Here is a 21,143-nt window from a genome sequence, read left to right as displayed (position 1 = left end):
CCGCCGCGCCGCAGCCAATCAGCGCCGGCCGCCAGCCAATGAAGACGGGCCGCGGGCCGTCACTTCCGTGTTCCAGAGATCCTCTAGGGGTCGCTGCAGTTATTGCTCCCCACGTCACGTGCCGCGGGAGCTATGGCCGCCCGCCGCCGCCCTGCAAGCCACGTGACTCTCCCCCACCCCCCCCAAGCGGCCGCTCTTGCTGCGCTGCCGCGAGACTCTATGGTCCGGGGCGCCTAGGAGGGAGGCGCGCCGCGCGCGCCGCGCCGCCGGCTCTCGCGAGAGCCGCTATGGAGGGCGGGGGGGAGGGGCCGGGCGCGGCGCTGCCGCCGCCGCCGCCGCCGGCGGGCGGGGCCGCGGAGGGAGGGGGAGGAAGTGTCATGGCGGCGGCGGCAGCGGGCTCAGGCGCGGGCTCCTCGGCGCGGGGCGGCGGCGGCTCCGCGGCGGCGTCGCGCTGGTTCTTCAGCCGCGAGCAGCTGGAGAACACGCCGTCGCGGCGCTGCGGCGTGGAGGCCGACAAGGAGCTCTCGTACCGGCAGCAGGCGGCCAACCTCATCCAGGATATGGGCCAGCGCCTCAACGTGTATCCGAGCGGGGCCGGCGGGGCCGGGCGGGGGCGAGGGGCCGAGGCGGGGATGAGGGACGAGGGGCGGCGGCGGCGTTACCGGCGGCGCGAGCGCTTTCTCCCGCCGTGCAGGAGCCCTCCGCGGGACTGCCCGCTGCCTCGGCAGCCGGCGAACGGCGCTCCGGTGGGATGGAGCTGTGGCCTTGAGGCACAGAATGGGAGGAGGAGCCTGGCGGAGCCCCCGCTCCGCGCTCTTTGTCGGCGTGCGGGAGAGGCGCGGGGTCGCGGGCCCGCGGGCTGGGCGTGGGGGCGCCGCGGGCCTCCGGCCGAGCCCTTCGGCCGCGCTGGGGTCGGTGGCGGCGGGCTCAGACGGTTCTGAAGTAGGTCCCGGCTGCTTGCGGAGCCCTTTTCTTTGGAACGGGCGTCCCCGCCTTAGCCGGTCTTTAACGTGGCTCTTTTGAAGAGGTCGGAGCGAGACTCAAACCTCCACCTCCTCCTGGAGGAGCTGAATTGGAACCAAACAAAAGCACTCGAGACCGTGTTTCGGTGTGTGCCGCCCATCGGGGAGTTTTCATTCAAGGGGTGAGATGTGGCGGGTCTGGTGTAGGAGTATCCACATTGTCTGCGGAGCAGATGGGGAAGATGCGTGTTAATATCGGTTAAGGATGTGTTGATATCAGTCAAATCGCGAGGTGTCGCGTCCTTCAGTCGCGTTCGGCTGAAGGCAGTTTGTTGAAAGCAGCGATGGGTCTAGAAAGCGCATCCCTTTCGGGTCTTGTAAACAATTTTCTTGTTATGTAGCATTTCCTTAATTTAATCTTCCAGATCTCAGCTTACAATAAATACCGCAATTGTTTACATGCACAGGTTTTATATGCATCATTCCTTCACAAAATTTAATCGAAATGTAAGTATCATTTATACGCGGTAATAATATACCCATGATTTTGGCAGTCTGACTGACAAGTGTTACATTCCTTTGCTGGATTGTAAAGTTTGGTCTGCTTGTAGGAATTCTAGCTTCTTGCCCGTGGTTCAGAAGCAATAATGATACTTCTTTTCAAGTTTGAATTATTTTAACTAGTGGCAATTAGATTTTATCTTCTGCCATCGAAATAAAAGAAATAGGCGCCAGCAGCAAACACATGTCAGATGCGTGAAGAATCCATTTAGATGTTTCGAATCTGGCTAGGGCTTGTGTGCTGTTGTGTGGAAGGCTGATGTGTAGGAACACACATTTTTCTTAATGAAGTCGCTGGTAGTGCTAGCATGGCGTGTCTGACAATTAGAGTATGGTTATGTGTGTATCCATAGGAGTTATGTATCTGTTTGTGAAAAACAGTGTAAATTCATTTAACTAGTGTAGTCTTAAACAGTATCATGATAAGCCATATTAGACAAGAAAAGTCGTTAAATCTGATGAGAAAATGCCAGCTCTTCTTTAACTAATGAACAGAACAGGCTGAATCTGAATACAGGGTGTGCTGTGAAGACCTGGACTCTTCAGTAAAAATACTACCTGTAATTGAGGGATTTTGTGACAGGCATGGAGCTTGAGATACCAACTTGAAAATGTCAGGCCTTTTTTTATGTCCAGTATTGGATGCAATACTTAGAAAAATAATAATATTCTAGGTATTCTTGGTTTTGTTTTTTTTTAAAGTACTTCTCATCAATATTTTATACCAAATTTGCAAGAAGAGTTGATACTGATGGTGGTTTATCGCTAAGCGGTGAGGATGAGTTTCCTCAGATCTTGGCTTTTCATGATAAAATAAACAGACTGAGACTGCAACAGATGTTACGGTTTGGACCAGAGCAGACCCTGCTCTACCAAGGGGCAGTGTCTCGCAAACCTTGTGCTGTCTGAAATTTGGGCAGGTACACAGAGGCTTACAGTGTTACCAGCTCTTTTGTCTGGCGTGAATTGGTTTGTTATTATTGGCAGAGCAAATGGACATCTTATCTGGTGTTTATTCAGCAGGAAATACGTCTTAGCTTGCAGGTACATTTCAGGAGTGTATTTAATGATTTTTGTGCAAAATCAGGGGTAAATTCAAACTTCCAGCAAGCTTGTTACCAAAACTGTGGTGTCGCAGGTCTTTATGTGATAAAAACTAAGTGTTTAAGTACAGCCTGAGCCAAGTGTGCATAAACCTGAAGCACTTTAACCAGAAGAAATAGGTAACGTAGGTTTTGTTTGTGTAGTGGTAGGGAGCTATGTATTGAATGGATATACATGTAAATCAAAGTGTACTTCCCTAAAACAGTTTTCTAGTTCTAGAGCAAGAGCAGCACACGTGAGAACCAAGTTCCTGCACACTTTGTGGTCGGGTATGCCCTTTGAAAGCGTAATATCCCAAGGGAAGGCAGTAAAGCAGTTGTTCGTCTGTCACCCCGTTGCATACTGCCTGTGCAGCAGTAACCTTGGCAGAGGAGCTGGCGAGGCATCCAGAACTTTCTGGGACTGTGGATGGTTGCAGACTCCATGAGCTAGGCAGAGCTGCTCGGAATGGAGAGGTCACCCTGTGCAGGGCTGCTGTGGCCAGGGCTTGTGCTACGTGCATGGCCTGCTGGGTCACTGGTGGTGCTGTCACCTGGTAGTCTAGGGTAGATCTGGGTAGCAAGAAGCTTTAGCTGCTGTGTTCGGTGTTTCAGCAGACACTGGAAAATGCTGGTCGCTTGGAACTGGAAGCGCAGTAGTATCTGGATGTATAGTGTCTTTGTTATGAAAACTACTCCTGAAGTTATATTTATGAATCTTTAAATTCACCAGTAAGCTATGTAAGGGCTGAATTCCATGGAAACTGCAACTGTTACGGGGGGGGAAGTGTATCGTTAAATTAATTCTCGAGTAATAGTATTCAAATAAAAGTTCAAGGCAAGCGCACAGCAAGTTTGCAGTCGGTAATATTGATTCCTTCTGAATTACTTTCTGTAGTTCTTAATGAGCCTAAGGCCAGGCAGCAGCTTTGTGTGTGTACTGGTGGGCACGTGCGTTTTCTTACATCCTCTCCTATGGGGTGAAAGAGGTGATCTCCAAGTGAGCGCGAGTCGTTTATAAATACTCCCAAACCATCTGGCAGGTTCTCTGTAGAGAAAGCAAAAGCTGAGGACTGTAATAAATACTTAATATCAAATCTCCGGAGTACTTGGCAAGCTAAAAAATGTAGCGATATTCATCCACTGCAAGAAAAAACTAACCCTTAGAAATTAAATAGTAAGGTATTGGCAGGCTTGAAGCTAAGACCTAGCGAAAATTTCCTGCAGTACGTGCGCTGTGTGTTGTTGGGTGCATGTAGTGATGTTATCCATGGCACGGAGGAATCTGCAGGCTGGGACTGGAAAATTAGATGGCCATTAGTCAGAATGCCTCATGATCTCCCACTGAAAAAATGTAGCCTTTGTTTTTAGTCAAGTAATAAACACTTGCATATTTATTATCATGTATAATTGTTGGGTTGCACAAATACACGTGTATGTCTTGCATACGTCACATGGACTAAATTGTTAATAAACAGGTCCTCTAGTGGAAACTCACTTGCTAAATAGCTGTTGTCTCAATTCTGGTTTGGTTTTTTTCCCTCAATATAAGTTGCTGCTAAACAATTTCACAGACTTTCAGGATTTTTGAGAAATCAGCTGTGAATCAGGAACAGAACTCCCAACAGTATCTTCAACCTGTAGAGCCACAGGGGTGCCACATAGCTGCTAATGTGGTCTTGGTTCGTTTTGAATGTGCTACATTTGCTGCTCTAATGAGCAAATATGCCCCTTCTTGCAAAGTTACTTTGGCCTAGCAAGTCACTTCAGAGATGCTATGGCTTATCTACAAAATACATGCACGTCGTTGGCAACGAAGAACGTGTTGGGGCTTTGAAGTTACCAAAGAAGAACCCAATCAAAGGGGGTTAAGATCTTGTAGGGTTGCTGTGCCCCAGTAACAGGGTGGAAACGTGCTTTACCCATTCTGGTAAGCAGAGTTGGATGCCCTGGCTACTCATTTTCCCTGGCCATGCAAATGACGCTTCAGGAACTACTGTGAATCTCCTTGGCAGTAGTACAAATTGTTCTTTCAACGTTACTGTCGACCAGGGCGTAGTAACTTTGGTTTGCTGAGTATAAAGTTAGTCAGTGCTAATACTGGGGTAGGGAGGGAGCTTGCTGGCGCTTCGTAGGAAATGCTAGCCTGACTGTTATGCTTTAAAATATCTTGAAAATAAAATTCTTCTGGCAATACTGTTTCTGTAGTACTTGGTGTGTCTGATATTATTACGTAGCAAATAGCTCTTTTAGAGGCTTATTCCTTTGTACACTGTGATTTGAAGAACATTGAAGGGCGAAAAATCCTTGGTATGCTGGAAATGGGAGGTAAGGCATCCAAATGATAGCTGTATTTTTAAATATAATTCTTATAAATGCCATGTGGAATACCAGACAACCAGTTGAAAATATACTTGATGATGTCAAGGGTTTTTTTTGTGACATGCAGTGGAACTCTAGTAAGATCCCTAAAGAAGGCTGCAGGAGGAGTTTTTTCCCTGAAGTACAAGGTGGGCGAGTTGTGTAGAGGGTTTCTTTGTTTCCTGTCCCTCTGTATTCCCTTCATGTCTCTTGTGCCCTGTCCATATTGCAGTATTAAACAGTTGACTTCAGTTGTGCAAGGTTCTTAAAACTTTCATAATATGCACCAAGCTTTAGTGCAGCTGTTTTGGACACTTCAGTTCTGCTTTTAATCTTGCAATTTAACATTTAAATTGGTGGGTTTATGCAATATGAGCTCCTGGCTGTAATAATAAAAACTTGCAGCTCTTTGTGTTTTCACTTGACAAAACTCTTATCATAGCCTGGAACCACTTAATGTCTGAAGCTAATTTGTATCAAGTCTGAAAACATATTAGTACTGGCATTAAAAGGGAGAGGGGAGTTCTCAAGAAACTACATGCATGCTGCAGATGGATTCTGAGTTTATTCCAAATGCCCTCATTGTAGCAACACTTTTTACAGTATGTCTTGTACCTTTTCAATGAAAAAGGACTTGTACCACCTTTACCAATAAAACTTGCTGAACAATGCTCTTGGACTGTCGTAGTAAGGCTCTTACGTTCTGGTTTCTCTGTTTCAGTGGGACCTGGTTTCCAAGATTCCCAGCTAGTACAAAAATGGGATTTAATTCCATAAATCATGTGTGCTCTTCTGAAGATATTTCTCAGTCTTAAAGAATATTTTGGGTGCATGGTAGATAACTTTAAACAATTTTGGTTTATGTTAAATGAAGATGTTTATATGCAGGAAGCTCGCAGCTTTTTCAAGTCTGTGTCTTTAATTTTGCTTTTTTATTCTACTCGGCTTTTTCTGTCATTTTTGAGAACTGGAAATGAATGAAAGCGTTTGAGTAACTTTGCCAGTTACACGCTTAGCAGGGTGTGTCATCTGCACTGAAGACTGTATGCGTGCCAAGTCTGAAATTTTATTAGGATGTTTTATTTTCCTGAATAAATACTAAGGGAGACACAAATACTGACCTACTCTCAACTGGGAATGAGAACCAAGACAGACCTGACATTCTTTGGCCAGAAGCCAACACTTCTTTTTTTTTTTTTTTTACAGAAATAGATAATTGGGATGTACATAGATTTCTGATGAACCAGAGTTAAATGCCAGTTAATCAGTTTGACTTAAATAAACAACTGTGGTTTATGTAAAGTCTTGGAGATGTGGAATTGTGGGGAGACTTCTTGGCCAGAACTGACCTGTTTCAATAAATTAGGAAATACCCTGAAGTCAGCCTGAGGAAAAAGGTGCTTTTTTGGAATGAAGAAAAACTTCAATGCAGTCAAACATAGAATAATAGTGAGTGAGAATTTTCTGATGATTTAATTGTGCCATTATTGGTGACTTGGTTCACAGAATGTCTCCGTGACACACAAATATTTTCAGTCATGGTATTGATGGAGGTTGATTTTTTTTTTTTTTTTTTTTAGAAAGGTAAATTGTGAAAATTCCATGTATGTGTAACCGTACCCACAAACTGTGTAGAAAGAGACCTTGTGTTAGGGTATGTTTGAATTCCACTTGTGCACAAAGCTAGAAAAACTGTGAGGCCTGAGTGCGGGTCGTTGGGGTAAGTGTGTGATGCTCGGTGGGGGTGGTAGGGCTAGAGAGAGGGGGAGAACAGCAGGGAGCAGCAGTTCATTGCTCTCGGTGCAGTTGCTTTTGTTCTTCTTCAGCCCAGCAGTAAGGCACTGCTACAGGCTACTGACTGAAGGTTTGGTTTAATTTTTTTTTTTTTTTAAAAAAAAAAAAAGGAAATTGTGTGATCCTGGGGAGATGGAAAGGATCTTCTACTGACTTTCTATTAAAGCTTCTTCCCATCATCTGTTCTGTTTCAGATTCCTTACATGCCTTAACTTTCCTTCCTTAGTGACTTCACTATGTTGGGTCTTAGTTTTCAGTCCGTCACTGTCTGCCTCATTGTATCCTTTTTCCTGAGTAAAAAAAAAAAAAAAAAAAAATCAGTTTTGGCCTCTCTGATGTCCTCATCAATACATCCTCATTTCTGTCCAATGTGGTGGTGTCAAACTTGTTTCTTCATAACTCTGTTGATTCTTCAACATTCCCAATTTCCTTTCTTCTGTGTCATTCATGTTTCTCTGGCTTCATGGCCCTTTCTGCTAATCTGTTTTTTCCCAAAAGTTTGGGATTATGTCTGAGAATGTAATCCTTCCCTTAGGCTCGCCCTGGTGTAGAAGGACCAAGCCTCAGACACGTTCCGCAGTTATGTCTGCCCTAAATTGTGAAGCACACTGGGGAGAGGTTACCACAGGGCTTACGGGGACGAAACAGCTGTAGAAGAGAAAGGTTTGCCTGGGTTCATGCCTTACTGGGCAGGAGCACAATTTGTCTGCTCCATAAAATACCTTTACGTGGCGTGCATGTGCTGGGTTAGACGGGTGTGTGCTGCTGCGCATCTTCTGGCACTTCAAAGCTGTTGATACTCAAGCTCCCTGAACTCCAGAAAGTCCCTTTACATTTCGTGTTTAAAAGCTTATCTCTCAGCTGAAAGTGAGGTGTATTTCAAGTAGGGTGTCCCTAGCAAAGGGAATTTCTTCCAGAATTTCAAATCACTGCATCAAGCAATGTGCATAGGAACTGCTCAAAAATCGTCAGAAGGCTTAAAAAGTCTTGACAGTGTCAATATGGCCTTGGTCAGCAACACCTGGCCTCAGGGTTTTATTTCATTCATTTGTAAAGCTTAAGCTTCTTAGATAGAAAGTAGTTCTTTTGTCTCCGTTGTGGAAGAATTTCTTCCTGTGACTTGTTTTGGGTGGTTTAGGGTTTTTTTAGAATACTAGGTTTCTTCCTGGCACATTGCTGTGCATCGAAGGGTATCACCTTCCCAGGGTGTCAGTTTTCCTCCAGTCTGCCAACTTAAAAAGTTTTACTTAAGATCCAAGTGGACATTTCAAAGCGATCTAAGGAGGCAAAAAGTACTCCCTCGATACACTTGAAAGCTCCTGAAATGTAACGGGTAATCGCTTAAATGTTCCATTCTAGTTCGTTAGTTGCAGGTTTTCATATATTGCAAATTTTTACACAGAATGTTTCCTTTTGGCATAACAAAGGGCTGCTTGCTGACAAAAAAAAAAAGGCAAACCTCACTTTAGGGGGGAAGTGTGGCTGCTATTCAGTTCATTCAGTGTAGTTCCACTTGGGCATTGAATGAGAAATCCAATACCATGCATTAATTAAATACTCAACAAGCAGGTATTTCAGTCTCAATAAGTGCTTTATACTGGCTTAATTTTAAGCAACTTAAACTACTTATGTCTACATGAAGATTCCTGTCGCTTTAATTCCTGTTCAACATGGGCAACTTTTGCGTCCAAAGGGGACCCTGGTTCTTCCAAGTCACGTATGGTTAGCCATAGTCTGTGTGTGGATACGTCAGGCATTCTAGCTGACAGCTAGACATCTACTTCACAGCTAACTCCTAGGTGCTGCTGAACTGCAGTGGGTGCTTTGCTGCCAGCTTCTGACACCTAGAGTTTTATGAAAATTTTCGTCTTTAAACGTAGTTTGTAGTCTTTACTAGCATTTGCTGTAACTGCTGGTTTGTGAATCCTTGTGCTTGGTTCACCACGTATTGCTGGGTATATAGGGAAGTTTCTAAGAGTAAGTTTTTACTTAAACAACCTGTGTTTATTTAACAAGCTGTTTTCCTTCAAGTTTTCTGCAGAGTTTCTTGTGATTTAGGAGAAGCAAATGCTAACAGAACTGGTGATCAGCTGTTTTGACTTTTACTGAAAAGATGTTGCAATGGCTCACTATTGTGCAAGAAATTGGATGAACTTTCTCACAAAGTATATTTAGCTTGAAACAGCCTGTTCTAGTGTGACTAAATCTTCTGGACCAAATCTATTCTTTTTATGTTGAACTAGGATTGGTTTGACCTCAGACATCTTACTCTCAAATGTAATTTAGCATTTATGCCACTCCTTCCCTGTGATGCTGAGAGGATTACATCAGTTCTAAATTAAAACATGACTACTTATTTTTGTTGTCTTGCATGATTTCAGAACTGTTTAAAAAACAAAACCAGCTTCTTAAACCTTTTCTGATTACCGGTTTAGACTTTCCATAAAAATTCAAGCTGTACTTGTAAAAGTTACAAAAATACATGTATGGTTTTTTTTTTTCTTCAGATAATATCTCCTACGGCATTGTTTTTGGCTGCAAAAGTGGAAGAACAGCCACGGAAACTTGAACATGTTATTAAAGTAGCACATGCCTGTCTTCATCCTCAAGAGCCACAACTGGATACAAAGTGTGATGTAGGTGGAAGTCATGGTTTTAAAGATAATCAGATGACACTTCATCTAATGATCTGTTACATTGCCTTGACTGGATTATTGACGTCTGCAAAATAGAAAAAAACCTTTGTTTTTTATACCTTTTAAGTCTTTTGTATTACTTAATATAAAACTTATTAAAGACTCAAATACTTGTGTAATGGAACTTGAAGAGATTGCTCCCTCTTGAACTTGCATTATTTTTAAGACTTCTACATGTATAGTAGAAACTAGAGTAGATGTTAAACAAGAGGTTTCATGCGTGGTTCCTAAGTGACAGAGTTTGTGCAGAGAGGAGGTCAGGACTCTGCGTTAGTCTTTCTCAACTGGAAGCTCACTGTGCAGCTCTGTCCACATTCTGTTTTAAAGGATGTGATACAGCTGCTGCCTCTGCTGTACATCAGTCTTCCTCTTGCTTGCCAACGTTTGTACAGCTGCCACTTTATAGTTCACATTTTCTTTCCTGAGATGAGCTGTCCTGAAACCAAACGTAGGAGGAAGTATGGTGGAAGTGCACCAGAGCTGTTCTGCTTGAAGGTCAGGCTGAGCTAGTTACACCCTGCTGGACCTCAGCTGGTAAACCAGCCTATTTGAGCACCTTTGCTGTGCTCCCGGGTCTTGGAATGACGCATGGAGGTGGGTGTGCAAATGCGTTGGAGCCCACAAGCTTAAGCTAGCTTAACTCTGGCCAAGCGAGTGTCTCCAGCTGCATTTTAGTGTCCTTGTAAAATGGATTACCTGCTTAGAGATATTTGAGTTGATTTGCACTGGCAAGCCTTTGTAATTCGTAGAGCATCCCCCCTTCTCCCAAAAATGCTTTGCTGGAATAGATGATATGAGATCCAGACTAAGTAAATGTTACTGTGAGAGATGGTTAGACTGGTAAAACTCAGCTTGCAGTAATGCTTATACTGGTAGAAGTTACTGCAGTGGAGCGTTCAGAGTTGTCAGTTCGAAGCGGCTGGGGCAGTGGTCTTAACTGGTAGTTGCTAGTACCAGTACGCAAATAGGAGGTGTATGATTAAAATTTTGAGACAGTAGACAGCTACGTCTTGACCTGTTTGCTTATTTGTTTCAGGCATACCTTCAGCAAGCCCAAGAGCTGGTTATACTTGAAACAATAATGCTTCAGACTTTAGGTATGTCTTTCTAAATATCTCCTGTGCAGCCAGCTTACCGTGGAGAAGTAATGGGACCCAAGTAACGTGACTTTTGATGTGCTGTTGGTACACTGGAATTTTACTGGTTTTGTATACAGCTTCTGACCTGTGAATTTAGTTTTGTTGTAGCAGTTCTGTTGTGTTCACTTTGGAGAAAAAAAAAAAGCGCATATCTATCCTTGTGAAATAGATGTTTCTGACAGTTTGATGGGGTAGAAATGTGTACCCTTCCAAATAGATTCTTCTCCAAAGTAGTAACTACATTGATATTTCTTCACATAAGGTACCGTACTACACTAGGTCAGCTCTGTGTGTGTCTTCTGAAGCAAGTGGAAGAGCTTTATACCAAGTGCTCTTCCCCATTTTGCCTTTCAGTAGAGGAACATTATGTAGTTGAGCAGGGTTACTGCCTCTGAACATCCTGAGTCCTACTGTAACCATTTAATGGGCTCAGGTGATTCCAAAATTTGAAATTGAATGTCTGATAAGAAACCCTTCTGACTTTACAGTAACATAAATGGAGACAATTGCAGCTAGCAGGCCTGAGAACACCGACTTACTCAGATATCCTTAGATACTTCTTTGAGTATATTGTTAAAAAAGCGAACATTAGTGACCTAATTCTTAAAATGGCGTCATAAACAAAGAAAGGTTTCCCAAGTCACCGACCTACAAATTGACTTAATTTGTAATTTCGTAGCTGCAGCATGTTTTAAGTCCCAGAAATCAATGAATAAAGTGTTGCGTGTGCGCGCATTTATTTCGGTGTGTCTGTAATGCAGCTTTTACTGACTTGTTAATGTACTAGAAACTGTTCAGATATGTTCAACTTTAAAAATGCAGTAACTCCCCAGGTCACATGTAGAGGCCTTGAGTTTACTGAAGGACTGTTTTACTAGTCGATCTCGAAGTGGCTGTACAATCTACCCTTCAAAAGTGTGAAAAGATGTGGAATAAAATAGTGTTACTTGAGCTGCAGTGCAAAGGTTTAGCAAGCATTTTTAGGTCTGTGGGGAAGTAAACGGGGTCTGGTTTTTTATTTTACAGATGCAAATGTATAATTCTAAAATGTATTCGTAACTCTTCAGGTTTTGAGATTACCATTGAACATCCACACACAGATGTTGTGAAATGTACGCAATTAGTGAGAGGTCAGTGACTTTTAACCACTTCTGTAAGTCCTTTTTTACCTTTCTAGTAAAATTTGAAGGTGATGTTAATTGTCTAATGTGATGTTCACCAACTGTGTTATCCAAAGAGTTTGTTTAAAGCTAATTACTAAAAGCTTGATCTTAACCTTTAGAATTTGATAAAGACTCCAGTTCTCTGTCCTTCATAATATTCTTTTTGCTTTCTTATGAGCTTTGATTTTAATAATGTCTGTTTCCCGTTTTCTCAAATGACAGAAGCAGTTAGTAGTTGAAAGCTGAATAGCCAACGACTTGGTATTGTCCTGTGTTGGTTATTTTTACTCTGAAGTAGTTTTACCAAGTGCAGTTTAGTATGCGTGCTGGTTGCTGGCCAATACGAGCTTTCTGGCTTAGCAAAGCTTTTTAGTTAATGAACTGAGGAAGAAAGAGGGTGCATAGCAGGTCTGTCACGTGCATGCTGTCACCTGCAGGTACTTCAAGATGTGACTAATTGTTTTTCTGGAGCAGGGGGTACTTGTTTTGGATGGTAGCACAAAACCCCAAACCTTTTGTTAAACAATCATACCCTCTAACTTGTCTGGAGCTCATTAATGTGACTGGCTGGAAACCTGTTTTGTTCTTTAATATTTTTTTTGTTGAATTTTGGCACACCTTTAATTCTTAAATTGGTTTCCTTTGGAGCTTTAAAAAAAGAAGAAAACCCATCGCATAAGATGGAGGATGGAAAAAATAGGAAACAGTTGTAAAAGCACCTAAAATAGGCTTTTCACTTTAATTATGTTCCCTAATTAAAAAGTGTTTGGAAATGATTAGACCATGGTTGTTAGCCTTTACTCATTAGCTGGTTTTGCAGTGAAAATGCAAAGTGTTTTTTTTTTTTTTTTTTTTTCCCTCTATAAAATATAGGAAAGTTAGCTACAACTTCATCATATTAACTAGATCTGTTTTGTAGTAACTCCAGAATTAAAGTTGTTCTTTGAAGGAAAAGTAGCTCACTTTAAAGTAGCTTACTGGTGTAGATTCTGAGTAGGACTAGTGCTGCAACTTACTTGCATATACAGTAGCTTTATTCCTGTGCTTGCTGTAGGAGAGTGATTCTTTGCTTTCTGTCCAGATCAGGGTGTGACTCGGTGCCTAAGTCTAATTGCACCTGAAGTCTCGGTAGTTGGCATCAGCGGCTCGGTAGGGTTTTGCTTTGGATTTTTTTAGCGTTTGGGCAGTGTAAATGTGAGCACGTATTTCCCTGTTTTCTGCTTGGGATTTGGGGCGGTGGGGAGGGGTGGCAGGCAGGATTGTAGCTGCGTCAGGCTTTCCACCTTAGCCAGTGTATTTAACTTGACCCTGTGAGAAGAAAGGCATGCTGCTGCACAGACTTCGTTTGGGGGGTAGATACCACTCTAAGACAGCTCAGCTTTTTCCTTGGTGTTTGGTATGCTGCTTCGGTGTACTGACAAAATTCAGACGTTGAAGGTACATGCTGATTTTTAAATTTGACATTTTAAAGCTAATATTTAATGTCAGCACAGTTTAACAAAATAGTTAGAATTCCAAAATTATACATTCTTGAAATCTGAAGACTCCAGTGAGGGCTGAAAATCCACATAGCTCAAGGACTGGTCCAAAGTGCCTGTAATACATCTGGTGCTTGAAAACCTACTCACTGGAGTAGCCAGTGAATAGGCAGATGGTATATATGTATGCAAATGGCTTCTTGTCAGCATATGCCCCTCCTAAGGGGTGGTATAGGCTGTGAACACAAGACTTGAGTGCTTCATATTTAAAAAAAAAAAAAAAGAAAGAAAAATTAATCCATAACTTAAAAACATTGAGCATGAAATCTGTAGTCATGCATGCAAGTCAAGTAAGTAGAGAATAATTGCTGTGGAACGTTAGTCTTATATACTGAGTGAATGAAGAGATGGGCTTGTGAGCACAGTGATTCTCTTCCAAGATGCGGTGGTATGATTTCAGTTCTGTCTCATAATGTTTGTGCCTTGGACAGCGTGTTGTTTTAATGTGCATGGGTGCTACACCTAGATATGAAGTCCTGGAGCTTTCAAAATATATCTAAGACTGGTCAGTGTTAAGACTTTAGTGCTGAAGGGATTGACTGAGAAGTTAACGAAATGCAAGGTTGCTTATCCAGTCCTGGTAACATGTCGTCTGGGAGCAAAAGCACTATTGCAGAAGGCAGAGATACCTTTTTTTTATTAAAGGTGATTAATTTATCCAAGTCTGTTAAGATTAAAACGTCAAATTGTATATTTGGGGAGAGAAGGAAGGGAGGAACATAATGTGGCTGACTATTTAAGTATTGAAAGAGAGGCAACGAAGTTAGCTGAGGTATGCAAGTGTACTTAAGGTTTTGGCTTAGCGTGTGTGCACCGAATTGCCACGTGGTGAGAAGATGCCCTTTTGCTGGCTAAACTTAAGTGTCTTAAGAGGATGGCTGATTCTCTGTATCGCTCTTTGTTGTCTTGCATCCAAGGTAACACGCTTTATGCCGTCACTGTTACCTGTATTAATCTGTAAGCTACCCCCTTTAAAAACAAAAGGGGGAGGAAAAAAAGAAAACCCACAAGCAAAAAACCAAAACAAAACAAAGTTCTGTTGATGGTGCTCAAAAGATTCAGCCAAGTCCTTTGTCAGAAGACTGTCTGGTCTTGTAGTGGCACAGCAGAATCAATTGCTGGAAGCTGAAGATGAACTAGTAAGTGGGAATTGGCGCAAATAAGCGTAATTGCTTCAACATAGAACTAAAGAAAAAGTTGAATTCTTCATGTCTAAGGTTGAAAGCCTTTCTGAAGGTGGTATTGGACAACACAGATCATTGTAGATCAGGGGTGACTGGATGGACACATAATGACTCATGATGTTCAGGCATAAGGTATCTAATGATTCCTTCTGGTTTTCAGAGACTCATGGGTTGATGGAACTGTTCCACCTTTACAGTTTGGTCAGTATAGTAGACAAGGAGAATGGTGTGGGCTCAGTCTTTTTTCTGCACCATTCTTCCTCAGTGTCAAGAGACTGAGAAGAGGAGACAGGACCATCATTCCTTAGGATCCCACAGGTCCTCTAGGGAGTCTGAAGGCAGTGGATCTGTGAAGGCCTGTCAGCAAGCTTCAGTGCCCATTCCAAGGATGCTGCAGTACTGAAGAAAAAAGAAAAAAAGAAAAAAAAAAAACCCACACCAAAAACTGTTCTGGTTTCAAACTACCTTACTGGCTTGAATGCTAGTGGAACTGCCTTAATGTGGAGACCATGACATGGTCCTCCTAAGCTCTGGTGCAAAATCAGTCTGTTCCCAGCCTGCTTCTGGTGGAACTTGAAGGGGAGGAATCTGTATCCTCATCTCCATCTTGGGAAGTCTTCAGTCGTTCCTTTTTCTGTGTTGGTACACAATTTTCTTTTGGAACTGAAGATTGGATCCCAAGGATTTCTAGGATTGTTCTCGCTACTCTGCAGGTTATCAGGTATCTTGAACACCCATGATCCTTACTAATCTTTTGTGGAAATTGCACTGTCAGATTCTTCAAACGTACCATAGTATCTGTGTGCACTGATGCCATTGGTTAAATCAGGCTGATAAAGTCAGCAGAAGAGGAGATGAAAATGAATCAGCTTTTTCAGAGGGTATTCTCAGGAGGAAAATTTACATCTTAGTATACTAGGTGGTGTGGAAAGATCTTAAACACCAGCTGCACTCCAGCACTGCTACAGGCAGCCTTCATATTCTGAACTTTCACCTCAGGCTTTTACAGGCCTGTTCCCAAAGGTTTAAATGCTTTCAAGCAGGTAGAGCTCCCAGGACTGCTCAGACCTGAATGCCTACGCCATGGCCTTCTCCAGCCCTTTCCAGATACAACAGGCATCCACCAACATACCTCCATTCCGAGCTTGCGGCTTTTTTCCTTTTGGCCAGAAGGACTTCAGCAAGCTTTCTGTCTTCTGATGTTGAGTGGTTTATCTGCAGTGTCCTCTTCCTGGGGAATGCTTACATATGTCGTCAGGGTCCTAGGCACAGCCAGGTGCCACCCTCCTGAGGGTCACTTGGCAATCACGTTTCCATGATTGTCTCAAGATCCAAGATAAACCTAGTGTTGAAGAAAGACTCAGATATCTTGGAATTGCAACCGGTTGAATTGTGTTTCTATGCCCAATAAAAAGCATTTTGGTTTTTAGTTGGGAATTTCTTGGAGACGGTAGCCTTGTGGAAGGTGTTTTGGACAGCAAGTCCAGTTTCAAAATCTTAATTATTACTTCAGTAATCCCCTGCTTTGCGGTTGCTTCTGCAGCAGTGAGGCAGGGTGGGTTTTAAATCACTCCTAAATGATAATATAAAGCTGATTATTAATGCCTGGTGTCAGTCCTGAGTCCTGCGACTTGATATAAATGAGAAGCTCTGCTGGCTTGTTTTAGCCTCTGCCTCAAGATTATTTTAATTCGGAAATGCACTTTCCACTACTATAAAGGAAATAACACACCAAAATACAGGAACCAGAATTCACTGGCTTCAATTTTAATCGTGGATTTTACTAAACCAAAACTGTCCTAAATGTAAGGGAAAGTTGGGGACGGATATTTTCAGTTGTGCTTTGTGTCACCATAGGCTTTAGTTGTGAGCAGAAATTTCTTGCTGGTTTCAGCAATGATGATTATTTAGCTGTAAATAACTTGAAACAGCATCATACTGCTTGTAGTATAGGTAAGGTATTTATTAGCACGTTAATTTTTGATTGAGGCTAAAATGTGTGTTTCAAGATGTGATTCTTTTCTTCCAGGTCTGTGTTTTGATTTACTCAACTTTCAAGCCGATGTTAAATAGAAGTTTTCTGGCATCTGCTTTTCTTCCTTGTTCAAAAGGGACATTTCAGTGAGAGTAGAGATGCTTCTTGGTCCGGTCCCTTAATTCAAACATGTTGTAACTTTACAAAATACAGAAATCATTAAAGATAATTTAAACATTACTTTGAAAAATGAAGAGCAAGACATCCATTTCAGTCTTACTCAACCGCTCTGGTTTTTCATTGGTTTTGTTATGGCAGTCTCATTTCACTTTTTCTTTTTTGGTCATACTGCCTTACATTTTTTTTTGATGGGAGGGAAAGGAGGAGGTTGAACTCCATGGTTATCTGGCATGCGATTGCCATTATAGTTTGCAAACTAAATACTATAGTGTAACACTGTCACTTTGTCAGTTCACATTTTGATTATTACGGATTAGTAGAATTAGTGTGTAGGAACGGATCCTGTACCTTGCTGCTTACACATTCTTCTCCAGTTGTGGCACTGCCCAGCTGCAGCATAAGGACAAATCTGATTTGTACGCCTCGCAATCATTAGAAGTAGAGTTAAATCACATTTTTAATATGCTTTTTTAAATTAAATTTTAAAGGCCATTGCAGTCTTTCTCAAACTTTGTGGAAAGATCATTATTAAAATAAAAGTTCCACAGTATTCCCTTTGACATAAAATTCAACACTACACTTTCTGCAGGTAGCACTGATTGCAAGTGATAGTGCCAAAGTAAGAATTCAAGGAAGGCTGCGTTCAATCTTCAGTTAAAACCATTGTGCCCAGCTATTCCATTGTATGCATGTTCCAGTAAGTTCTCTGACTTGAGTGAGGAGCGTTGGGGTTTCCCTGGTCGGGGTCAGTGCTAGATGGCTGTAACAGCCCAAGTCGTTACCTTTTCATTTCTGCCACGTTGCAGTCTTCTGTGGTTTGCTCTTTGGTTTTTGGTTGGTTTTTGTGTTGTTTTTTTTTTTTCCCCTGGCTTAACTAAAATGAAGTTGTTGATTTCCTGGCAGAGCTTTGCCATAGGTTTAACAAACGTGGAACCAAATGTTACGAGTTCGGTGCTCTTAATTAGACGGAGCAGGGAACTTGTTTAATTTTTTTCACCATCTAGTTTGGGAGCTTGCTGCGTTGCAGGGCTTTGGGAGGGAGCTGTGGCTGGGTTTGGGGAGGTGCTGGGGGTGTCCTGCCGTGCTGCCCTCCGAGAGCAGAACTTGCCCTGTGCTGTGACTTGGCCGTTACTGACTGCCTTGCTGCAGTCCAGGGTTGTGCTAGGGATCGCTTGTAAACTGGGGGGGAAGCGGGTGTTTCTAGAGCGTGAGGGTTTGCAGGGTAGACGAGCAAAGGGAAGCTGTTCTGGGGGTCATACTGGGGGGGGGGTGGGGGGTCAGCGAATGGAATGACTGGTCCTCCTCCAGTTACGGACTGTAACGGCCTCCTCTGCATCTCGGAGAAGATTATTTTAAAGGCTAGCTAGCGGTTCTGTGGAAATACCAAGTGGTGCTTTTGGAAGCTAAAACTGCTTTAATTTTGGCATGAGCCTGACAAGTTAGTGCAGATCTTTAATCTCTCCGTTTTTCTTTTCTTACAGCAAGCAAGGATTTGGCACAGACATCCTATTTCATGGCTACCAACAGGTTGTTATCCTGAACCTCTTTGTTGCACTGTTGTAGCACACTATAGCTTCCTTTACTGCAGGGCCCCCTACATGTGTCTTACCCTTGTTGCAACAGGAGACTGGGCCATCTACAGTGGTGGTACCTTCCCGTTTGCAGTGCGGTGTATTGTACAAGGGCCTGATGGCACAGAGGGGTTAAATGCACAATGAGAAGTGTAGTGGTGCTTTCTGATGACATTTTCTCGATTGTGAGTGCATAAGTCTAAAATTGGTAGCCTGAATAGCAGCTAAAGATTACAAAGAGCTAAACTTAACCTAGAAATTCGAGCATCTTGGTAAGTACAAAACTATTTTTAGTTTACACTTGTAGTTAATGGCAGTTTTCTCTTAACTTTAAATATATTGATCCAATCTTAACTTATAAAATTGTAGTGGGCCTAAGATCTTTTCGACTAGCTGATTTGTCTTTCCAGATAGACTAGTAGTAGTCCAATGTTCTTCCTTTTAAAAACAGCGCTTTAGTCTTAATATATAGTTTTAAAACTTAAGTACTTAAATAATTAAAGTTCTAGGATTCCAAATGGGGATTGTGTATACATAGCCTGTTGTAGAAAGATGGAATCTGAGAGCAGACTTTAGTCTTGATTTCTCGATTCCTTCAACTTCTTGCAAAACAACTTTGAGCTTTATTTAAGGGGATTACATTACTCATAGGTAGTTTTTAAGCAGTATCTGCTGGTTATTAGAACTCTTCCAAATAAATATTTCTTGGTGGTTCCTTGATGGGCAAGGTTCTATATTTGAAACGGCCATTAAGAAAAGTTGTGATAAAGCAGTGAAACTGCTTGAACCGTGTCTTTGTGCTGTTGCCAGCTGGAAGCTGAAGGAAAGTTCGCAAATCTCACAAATCCAGGCCTAAGCCCAGAAGTAATTCACTTGACTTCTGTGGAACTATTGGGTAGCTGCTTCTAATCGTCTCATTCAGAGACTGCACAATCAGCTGTATGTTTTTTTTTGCTGTAGAATTTCAATTGACCATATTGTACTTCTTTCTTTTTAGTACTTAAGTACAATAGAGTAATTAGTAAATTAATTTACTGTTCATCGCACATTTTATAGCAAAAGCAAATTAAACTTTTCTACCAGATAATAAATGCCCTGCCCTTTGTTTTCTTAAGGCAGTAAGATATCTTGCGAACTTAATCAGAAAAATGTTCCATGAACTAATGTTTAACTGTTGTTGTTTGACAAGTTATCTTATCCTGTATGTTAATGGTTGATTTGTTTGGGTTTTCTGTTTTACATGTTTGATTTCCTTTGGTTCCTCATTATGAAATTTGTGCAACAGTCTTCACCTTACTACATTCTGTCTTCAGTACAAGCCTACAGTCATAGCATGTGTGTGCATTCACTTGGCCTGCAAGTGGTCCAACTGGGAGATTCCAGTATCAACTGATGGGAAACATTGGTGGGAATATGTAGATCCTTCAGTTACTCTAGAATTGCTAGATGGTAAGTAATGCTGCCTTTTCGCGTCTTGACGTTCAAGGGTTTATTAATGTGAAAATGGGAGCACAGGATATTAAGAACATAGCTTTAAGCCTAAAATAAGTCTCACTGACTTCACAAACCTGATCCTCTGGTGAGAGAAAGGTGTAGGAGAGAGGAGATCTTTGGAAGACAAACAGCTTTGAGACCCTTTTTATTTTGTCCTGTGGTCTGGGGCATCCACTCACCTTTTGCAGGCGCAGGTTAGAATCTTGCTTTCAAGTGCTTTCCGGAACCAGGAAAGAGACGGAGATCAACCGGTCCAAATCCATGCAGTCCTGATGGTTATTTTATGTACGTCACTGGTCCAAGTTTATGGCTTCACCATCACTGAAACAAATGTCCTTCAGGCTGTACGTAAAATTGCCGTATTTATGAGGGTAGTTCTATGTTACCACTTTGGTATAGCTTATGGTACCTCAAACTCCTGTAAAACATTTTTTTTTCTTGTTAAATGGCTCCTTTCCAGAAGAAAGCATATATGCCTAGGAGACCACATACTTAGAGGTTTGCTATCTTTTGAAATAGTGCTTATTACAGTGGAGTCTGAATTTGAGGCCTACATACACTGTTGTAGTGGACGTGGTAGCTTCTGGGGCTTTCAGATCTGTGTGCTGCTAGATCTAGAGTGAAACATTTCTTTCAGAGTAGTGGCAGAGGCCTTCAGGTTTGGTATGGCCCTGCACAGCTCCCCACGGCCTGCTTTTTTCCTCTGCTGAGCTCTTGTTTCATAACAGCAATGTTGTTTTTTTCTGAACATGAAAACTTGAGTTAGATGTGAAGCACAGAACCGGACTGAGCTTGAAGTGGCAAGTTCAAATGTCTCTGTCTTAGTAGGTTTCTTTAAGTTGTATCTGTAGTTTCAAATACCACCCGTCCTGCCTTCTCGCCTGGCTGTTGGGTTTGTGTGTTTGGTAAGTGCGCACCTGTTTGACTTTTGAAACCCCACGAGATGGGTGCTGGGAGCTCACAGTGAGCACCGCTTAATTCTTCAAGCATTTATGGAGCTGGTCTGTGTCATAGACTCGGGCAGGCCAAAGGGCTGTGGCAGTTCTGCACTTGGGAGCAGCTTAGTTTATACCTTGCTTGTGGAGTTCTGGAGAAGCCGGTTCTTCCAGACCTGCAAGAGGTCTACTTTTGCATTCAAATTCTGACTGTACCTAATTGTTTTTAGCTTGTGAGTAAAACTGAATTTCAGCGGAAGGTATTTTTCTTTGCAGCTGACAAGCAGAGAGACCTCCATTTCCTTGTGGATCAAATTGCAAGGATCTTTGGGGTTTTAACACAGCCAGCTACTTGGCCTTGAACACACATGAAGCAAAAGCTGTTGTTTAAAGCAGGGTGCTTTAAAGGGTCTGATGGCTTTTGTTTTGTTGAGAGCTGTTATTGGTTGTTCCTGAAATTCAGTGGAATGACTGAAACAGGGACTTAGAAATTTATACTTTAAAGGAG

General features: G+C 42.3%; 1 protein-coding gene across 2 annotated transcripts in view; it reads left to right on the top strand.

Moving 5' to 3' along the window:
* The first annotated feature begins 287 nt into the window (after positions 1-287).
* Positions 288-21,143, top strand: part of CCNT2 (cyclin T2) — a 24,099-nt gene continuing 3,243 nt past the window's right edge. The window contains exons 1-7 of one of the 2 annotated variants that reach the window (XM_086465471.1): positions 288-580; positions 1,388-1,469; positions 9,268-9,396; positions 10,493-10,553; positions 11,663-11,725; positions 18,117-18,162; positions 19,492-19,655. In XM_086465471.1, the coding sequence (XP_086321597.1) occupies positions 288-580; positions 1,388-1,469; positions 9,268-9,396; positions 10,493-10,553; positions 11,663-11,725; positions 18,117-18,162; positions 19,492-19,655 (838 nt within the window). Of the gene's footprint in view, positions 581-1,387; positions 1,470-9,267; positions 9,397-10,492; positions 10,554-11,662; positions 11,726-18,116; positions 18,163-19,491; positions 19,656-21,143 lie in introns of those variants that run through there. The other variant, XM_086465472.1, reaches the window with a different exon arrangement.

This window comes from Leptosomus discolor, chromosome 5 (genome assembly GCF_034619465.1).
Source record: "Leptosomus discolor isolate bLepDis1 chromosome 5, bLepDis1.hap2, whole genome shotgun sequence".
Classification (NCBI taxonomy): Eukaryota; Metazoa; Chordata; class Aves; order Leptosomiformes; family Leptosomidae; genus Leptosomus; species Leptosomus discolor.
This window is presented reverse-complemented; position numbering and strand designations above follow the sequence as displayed.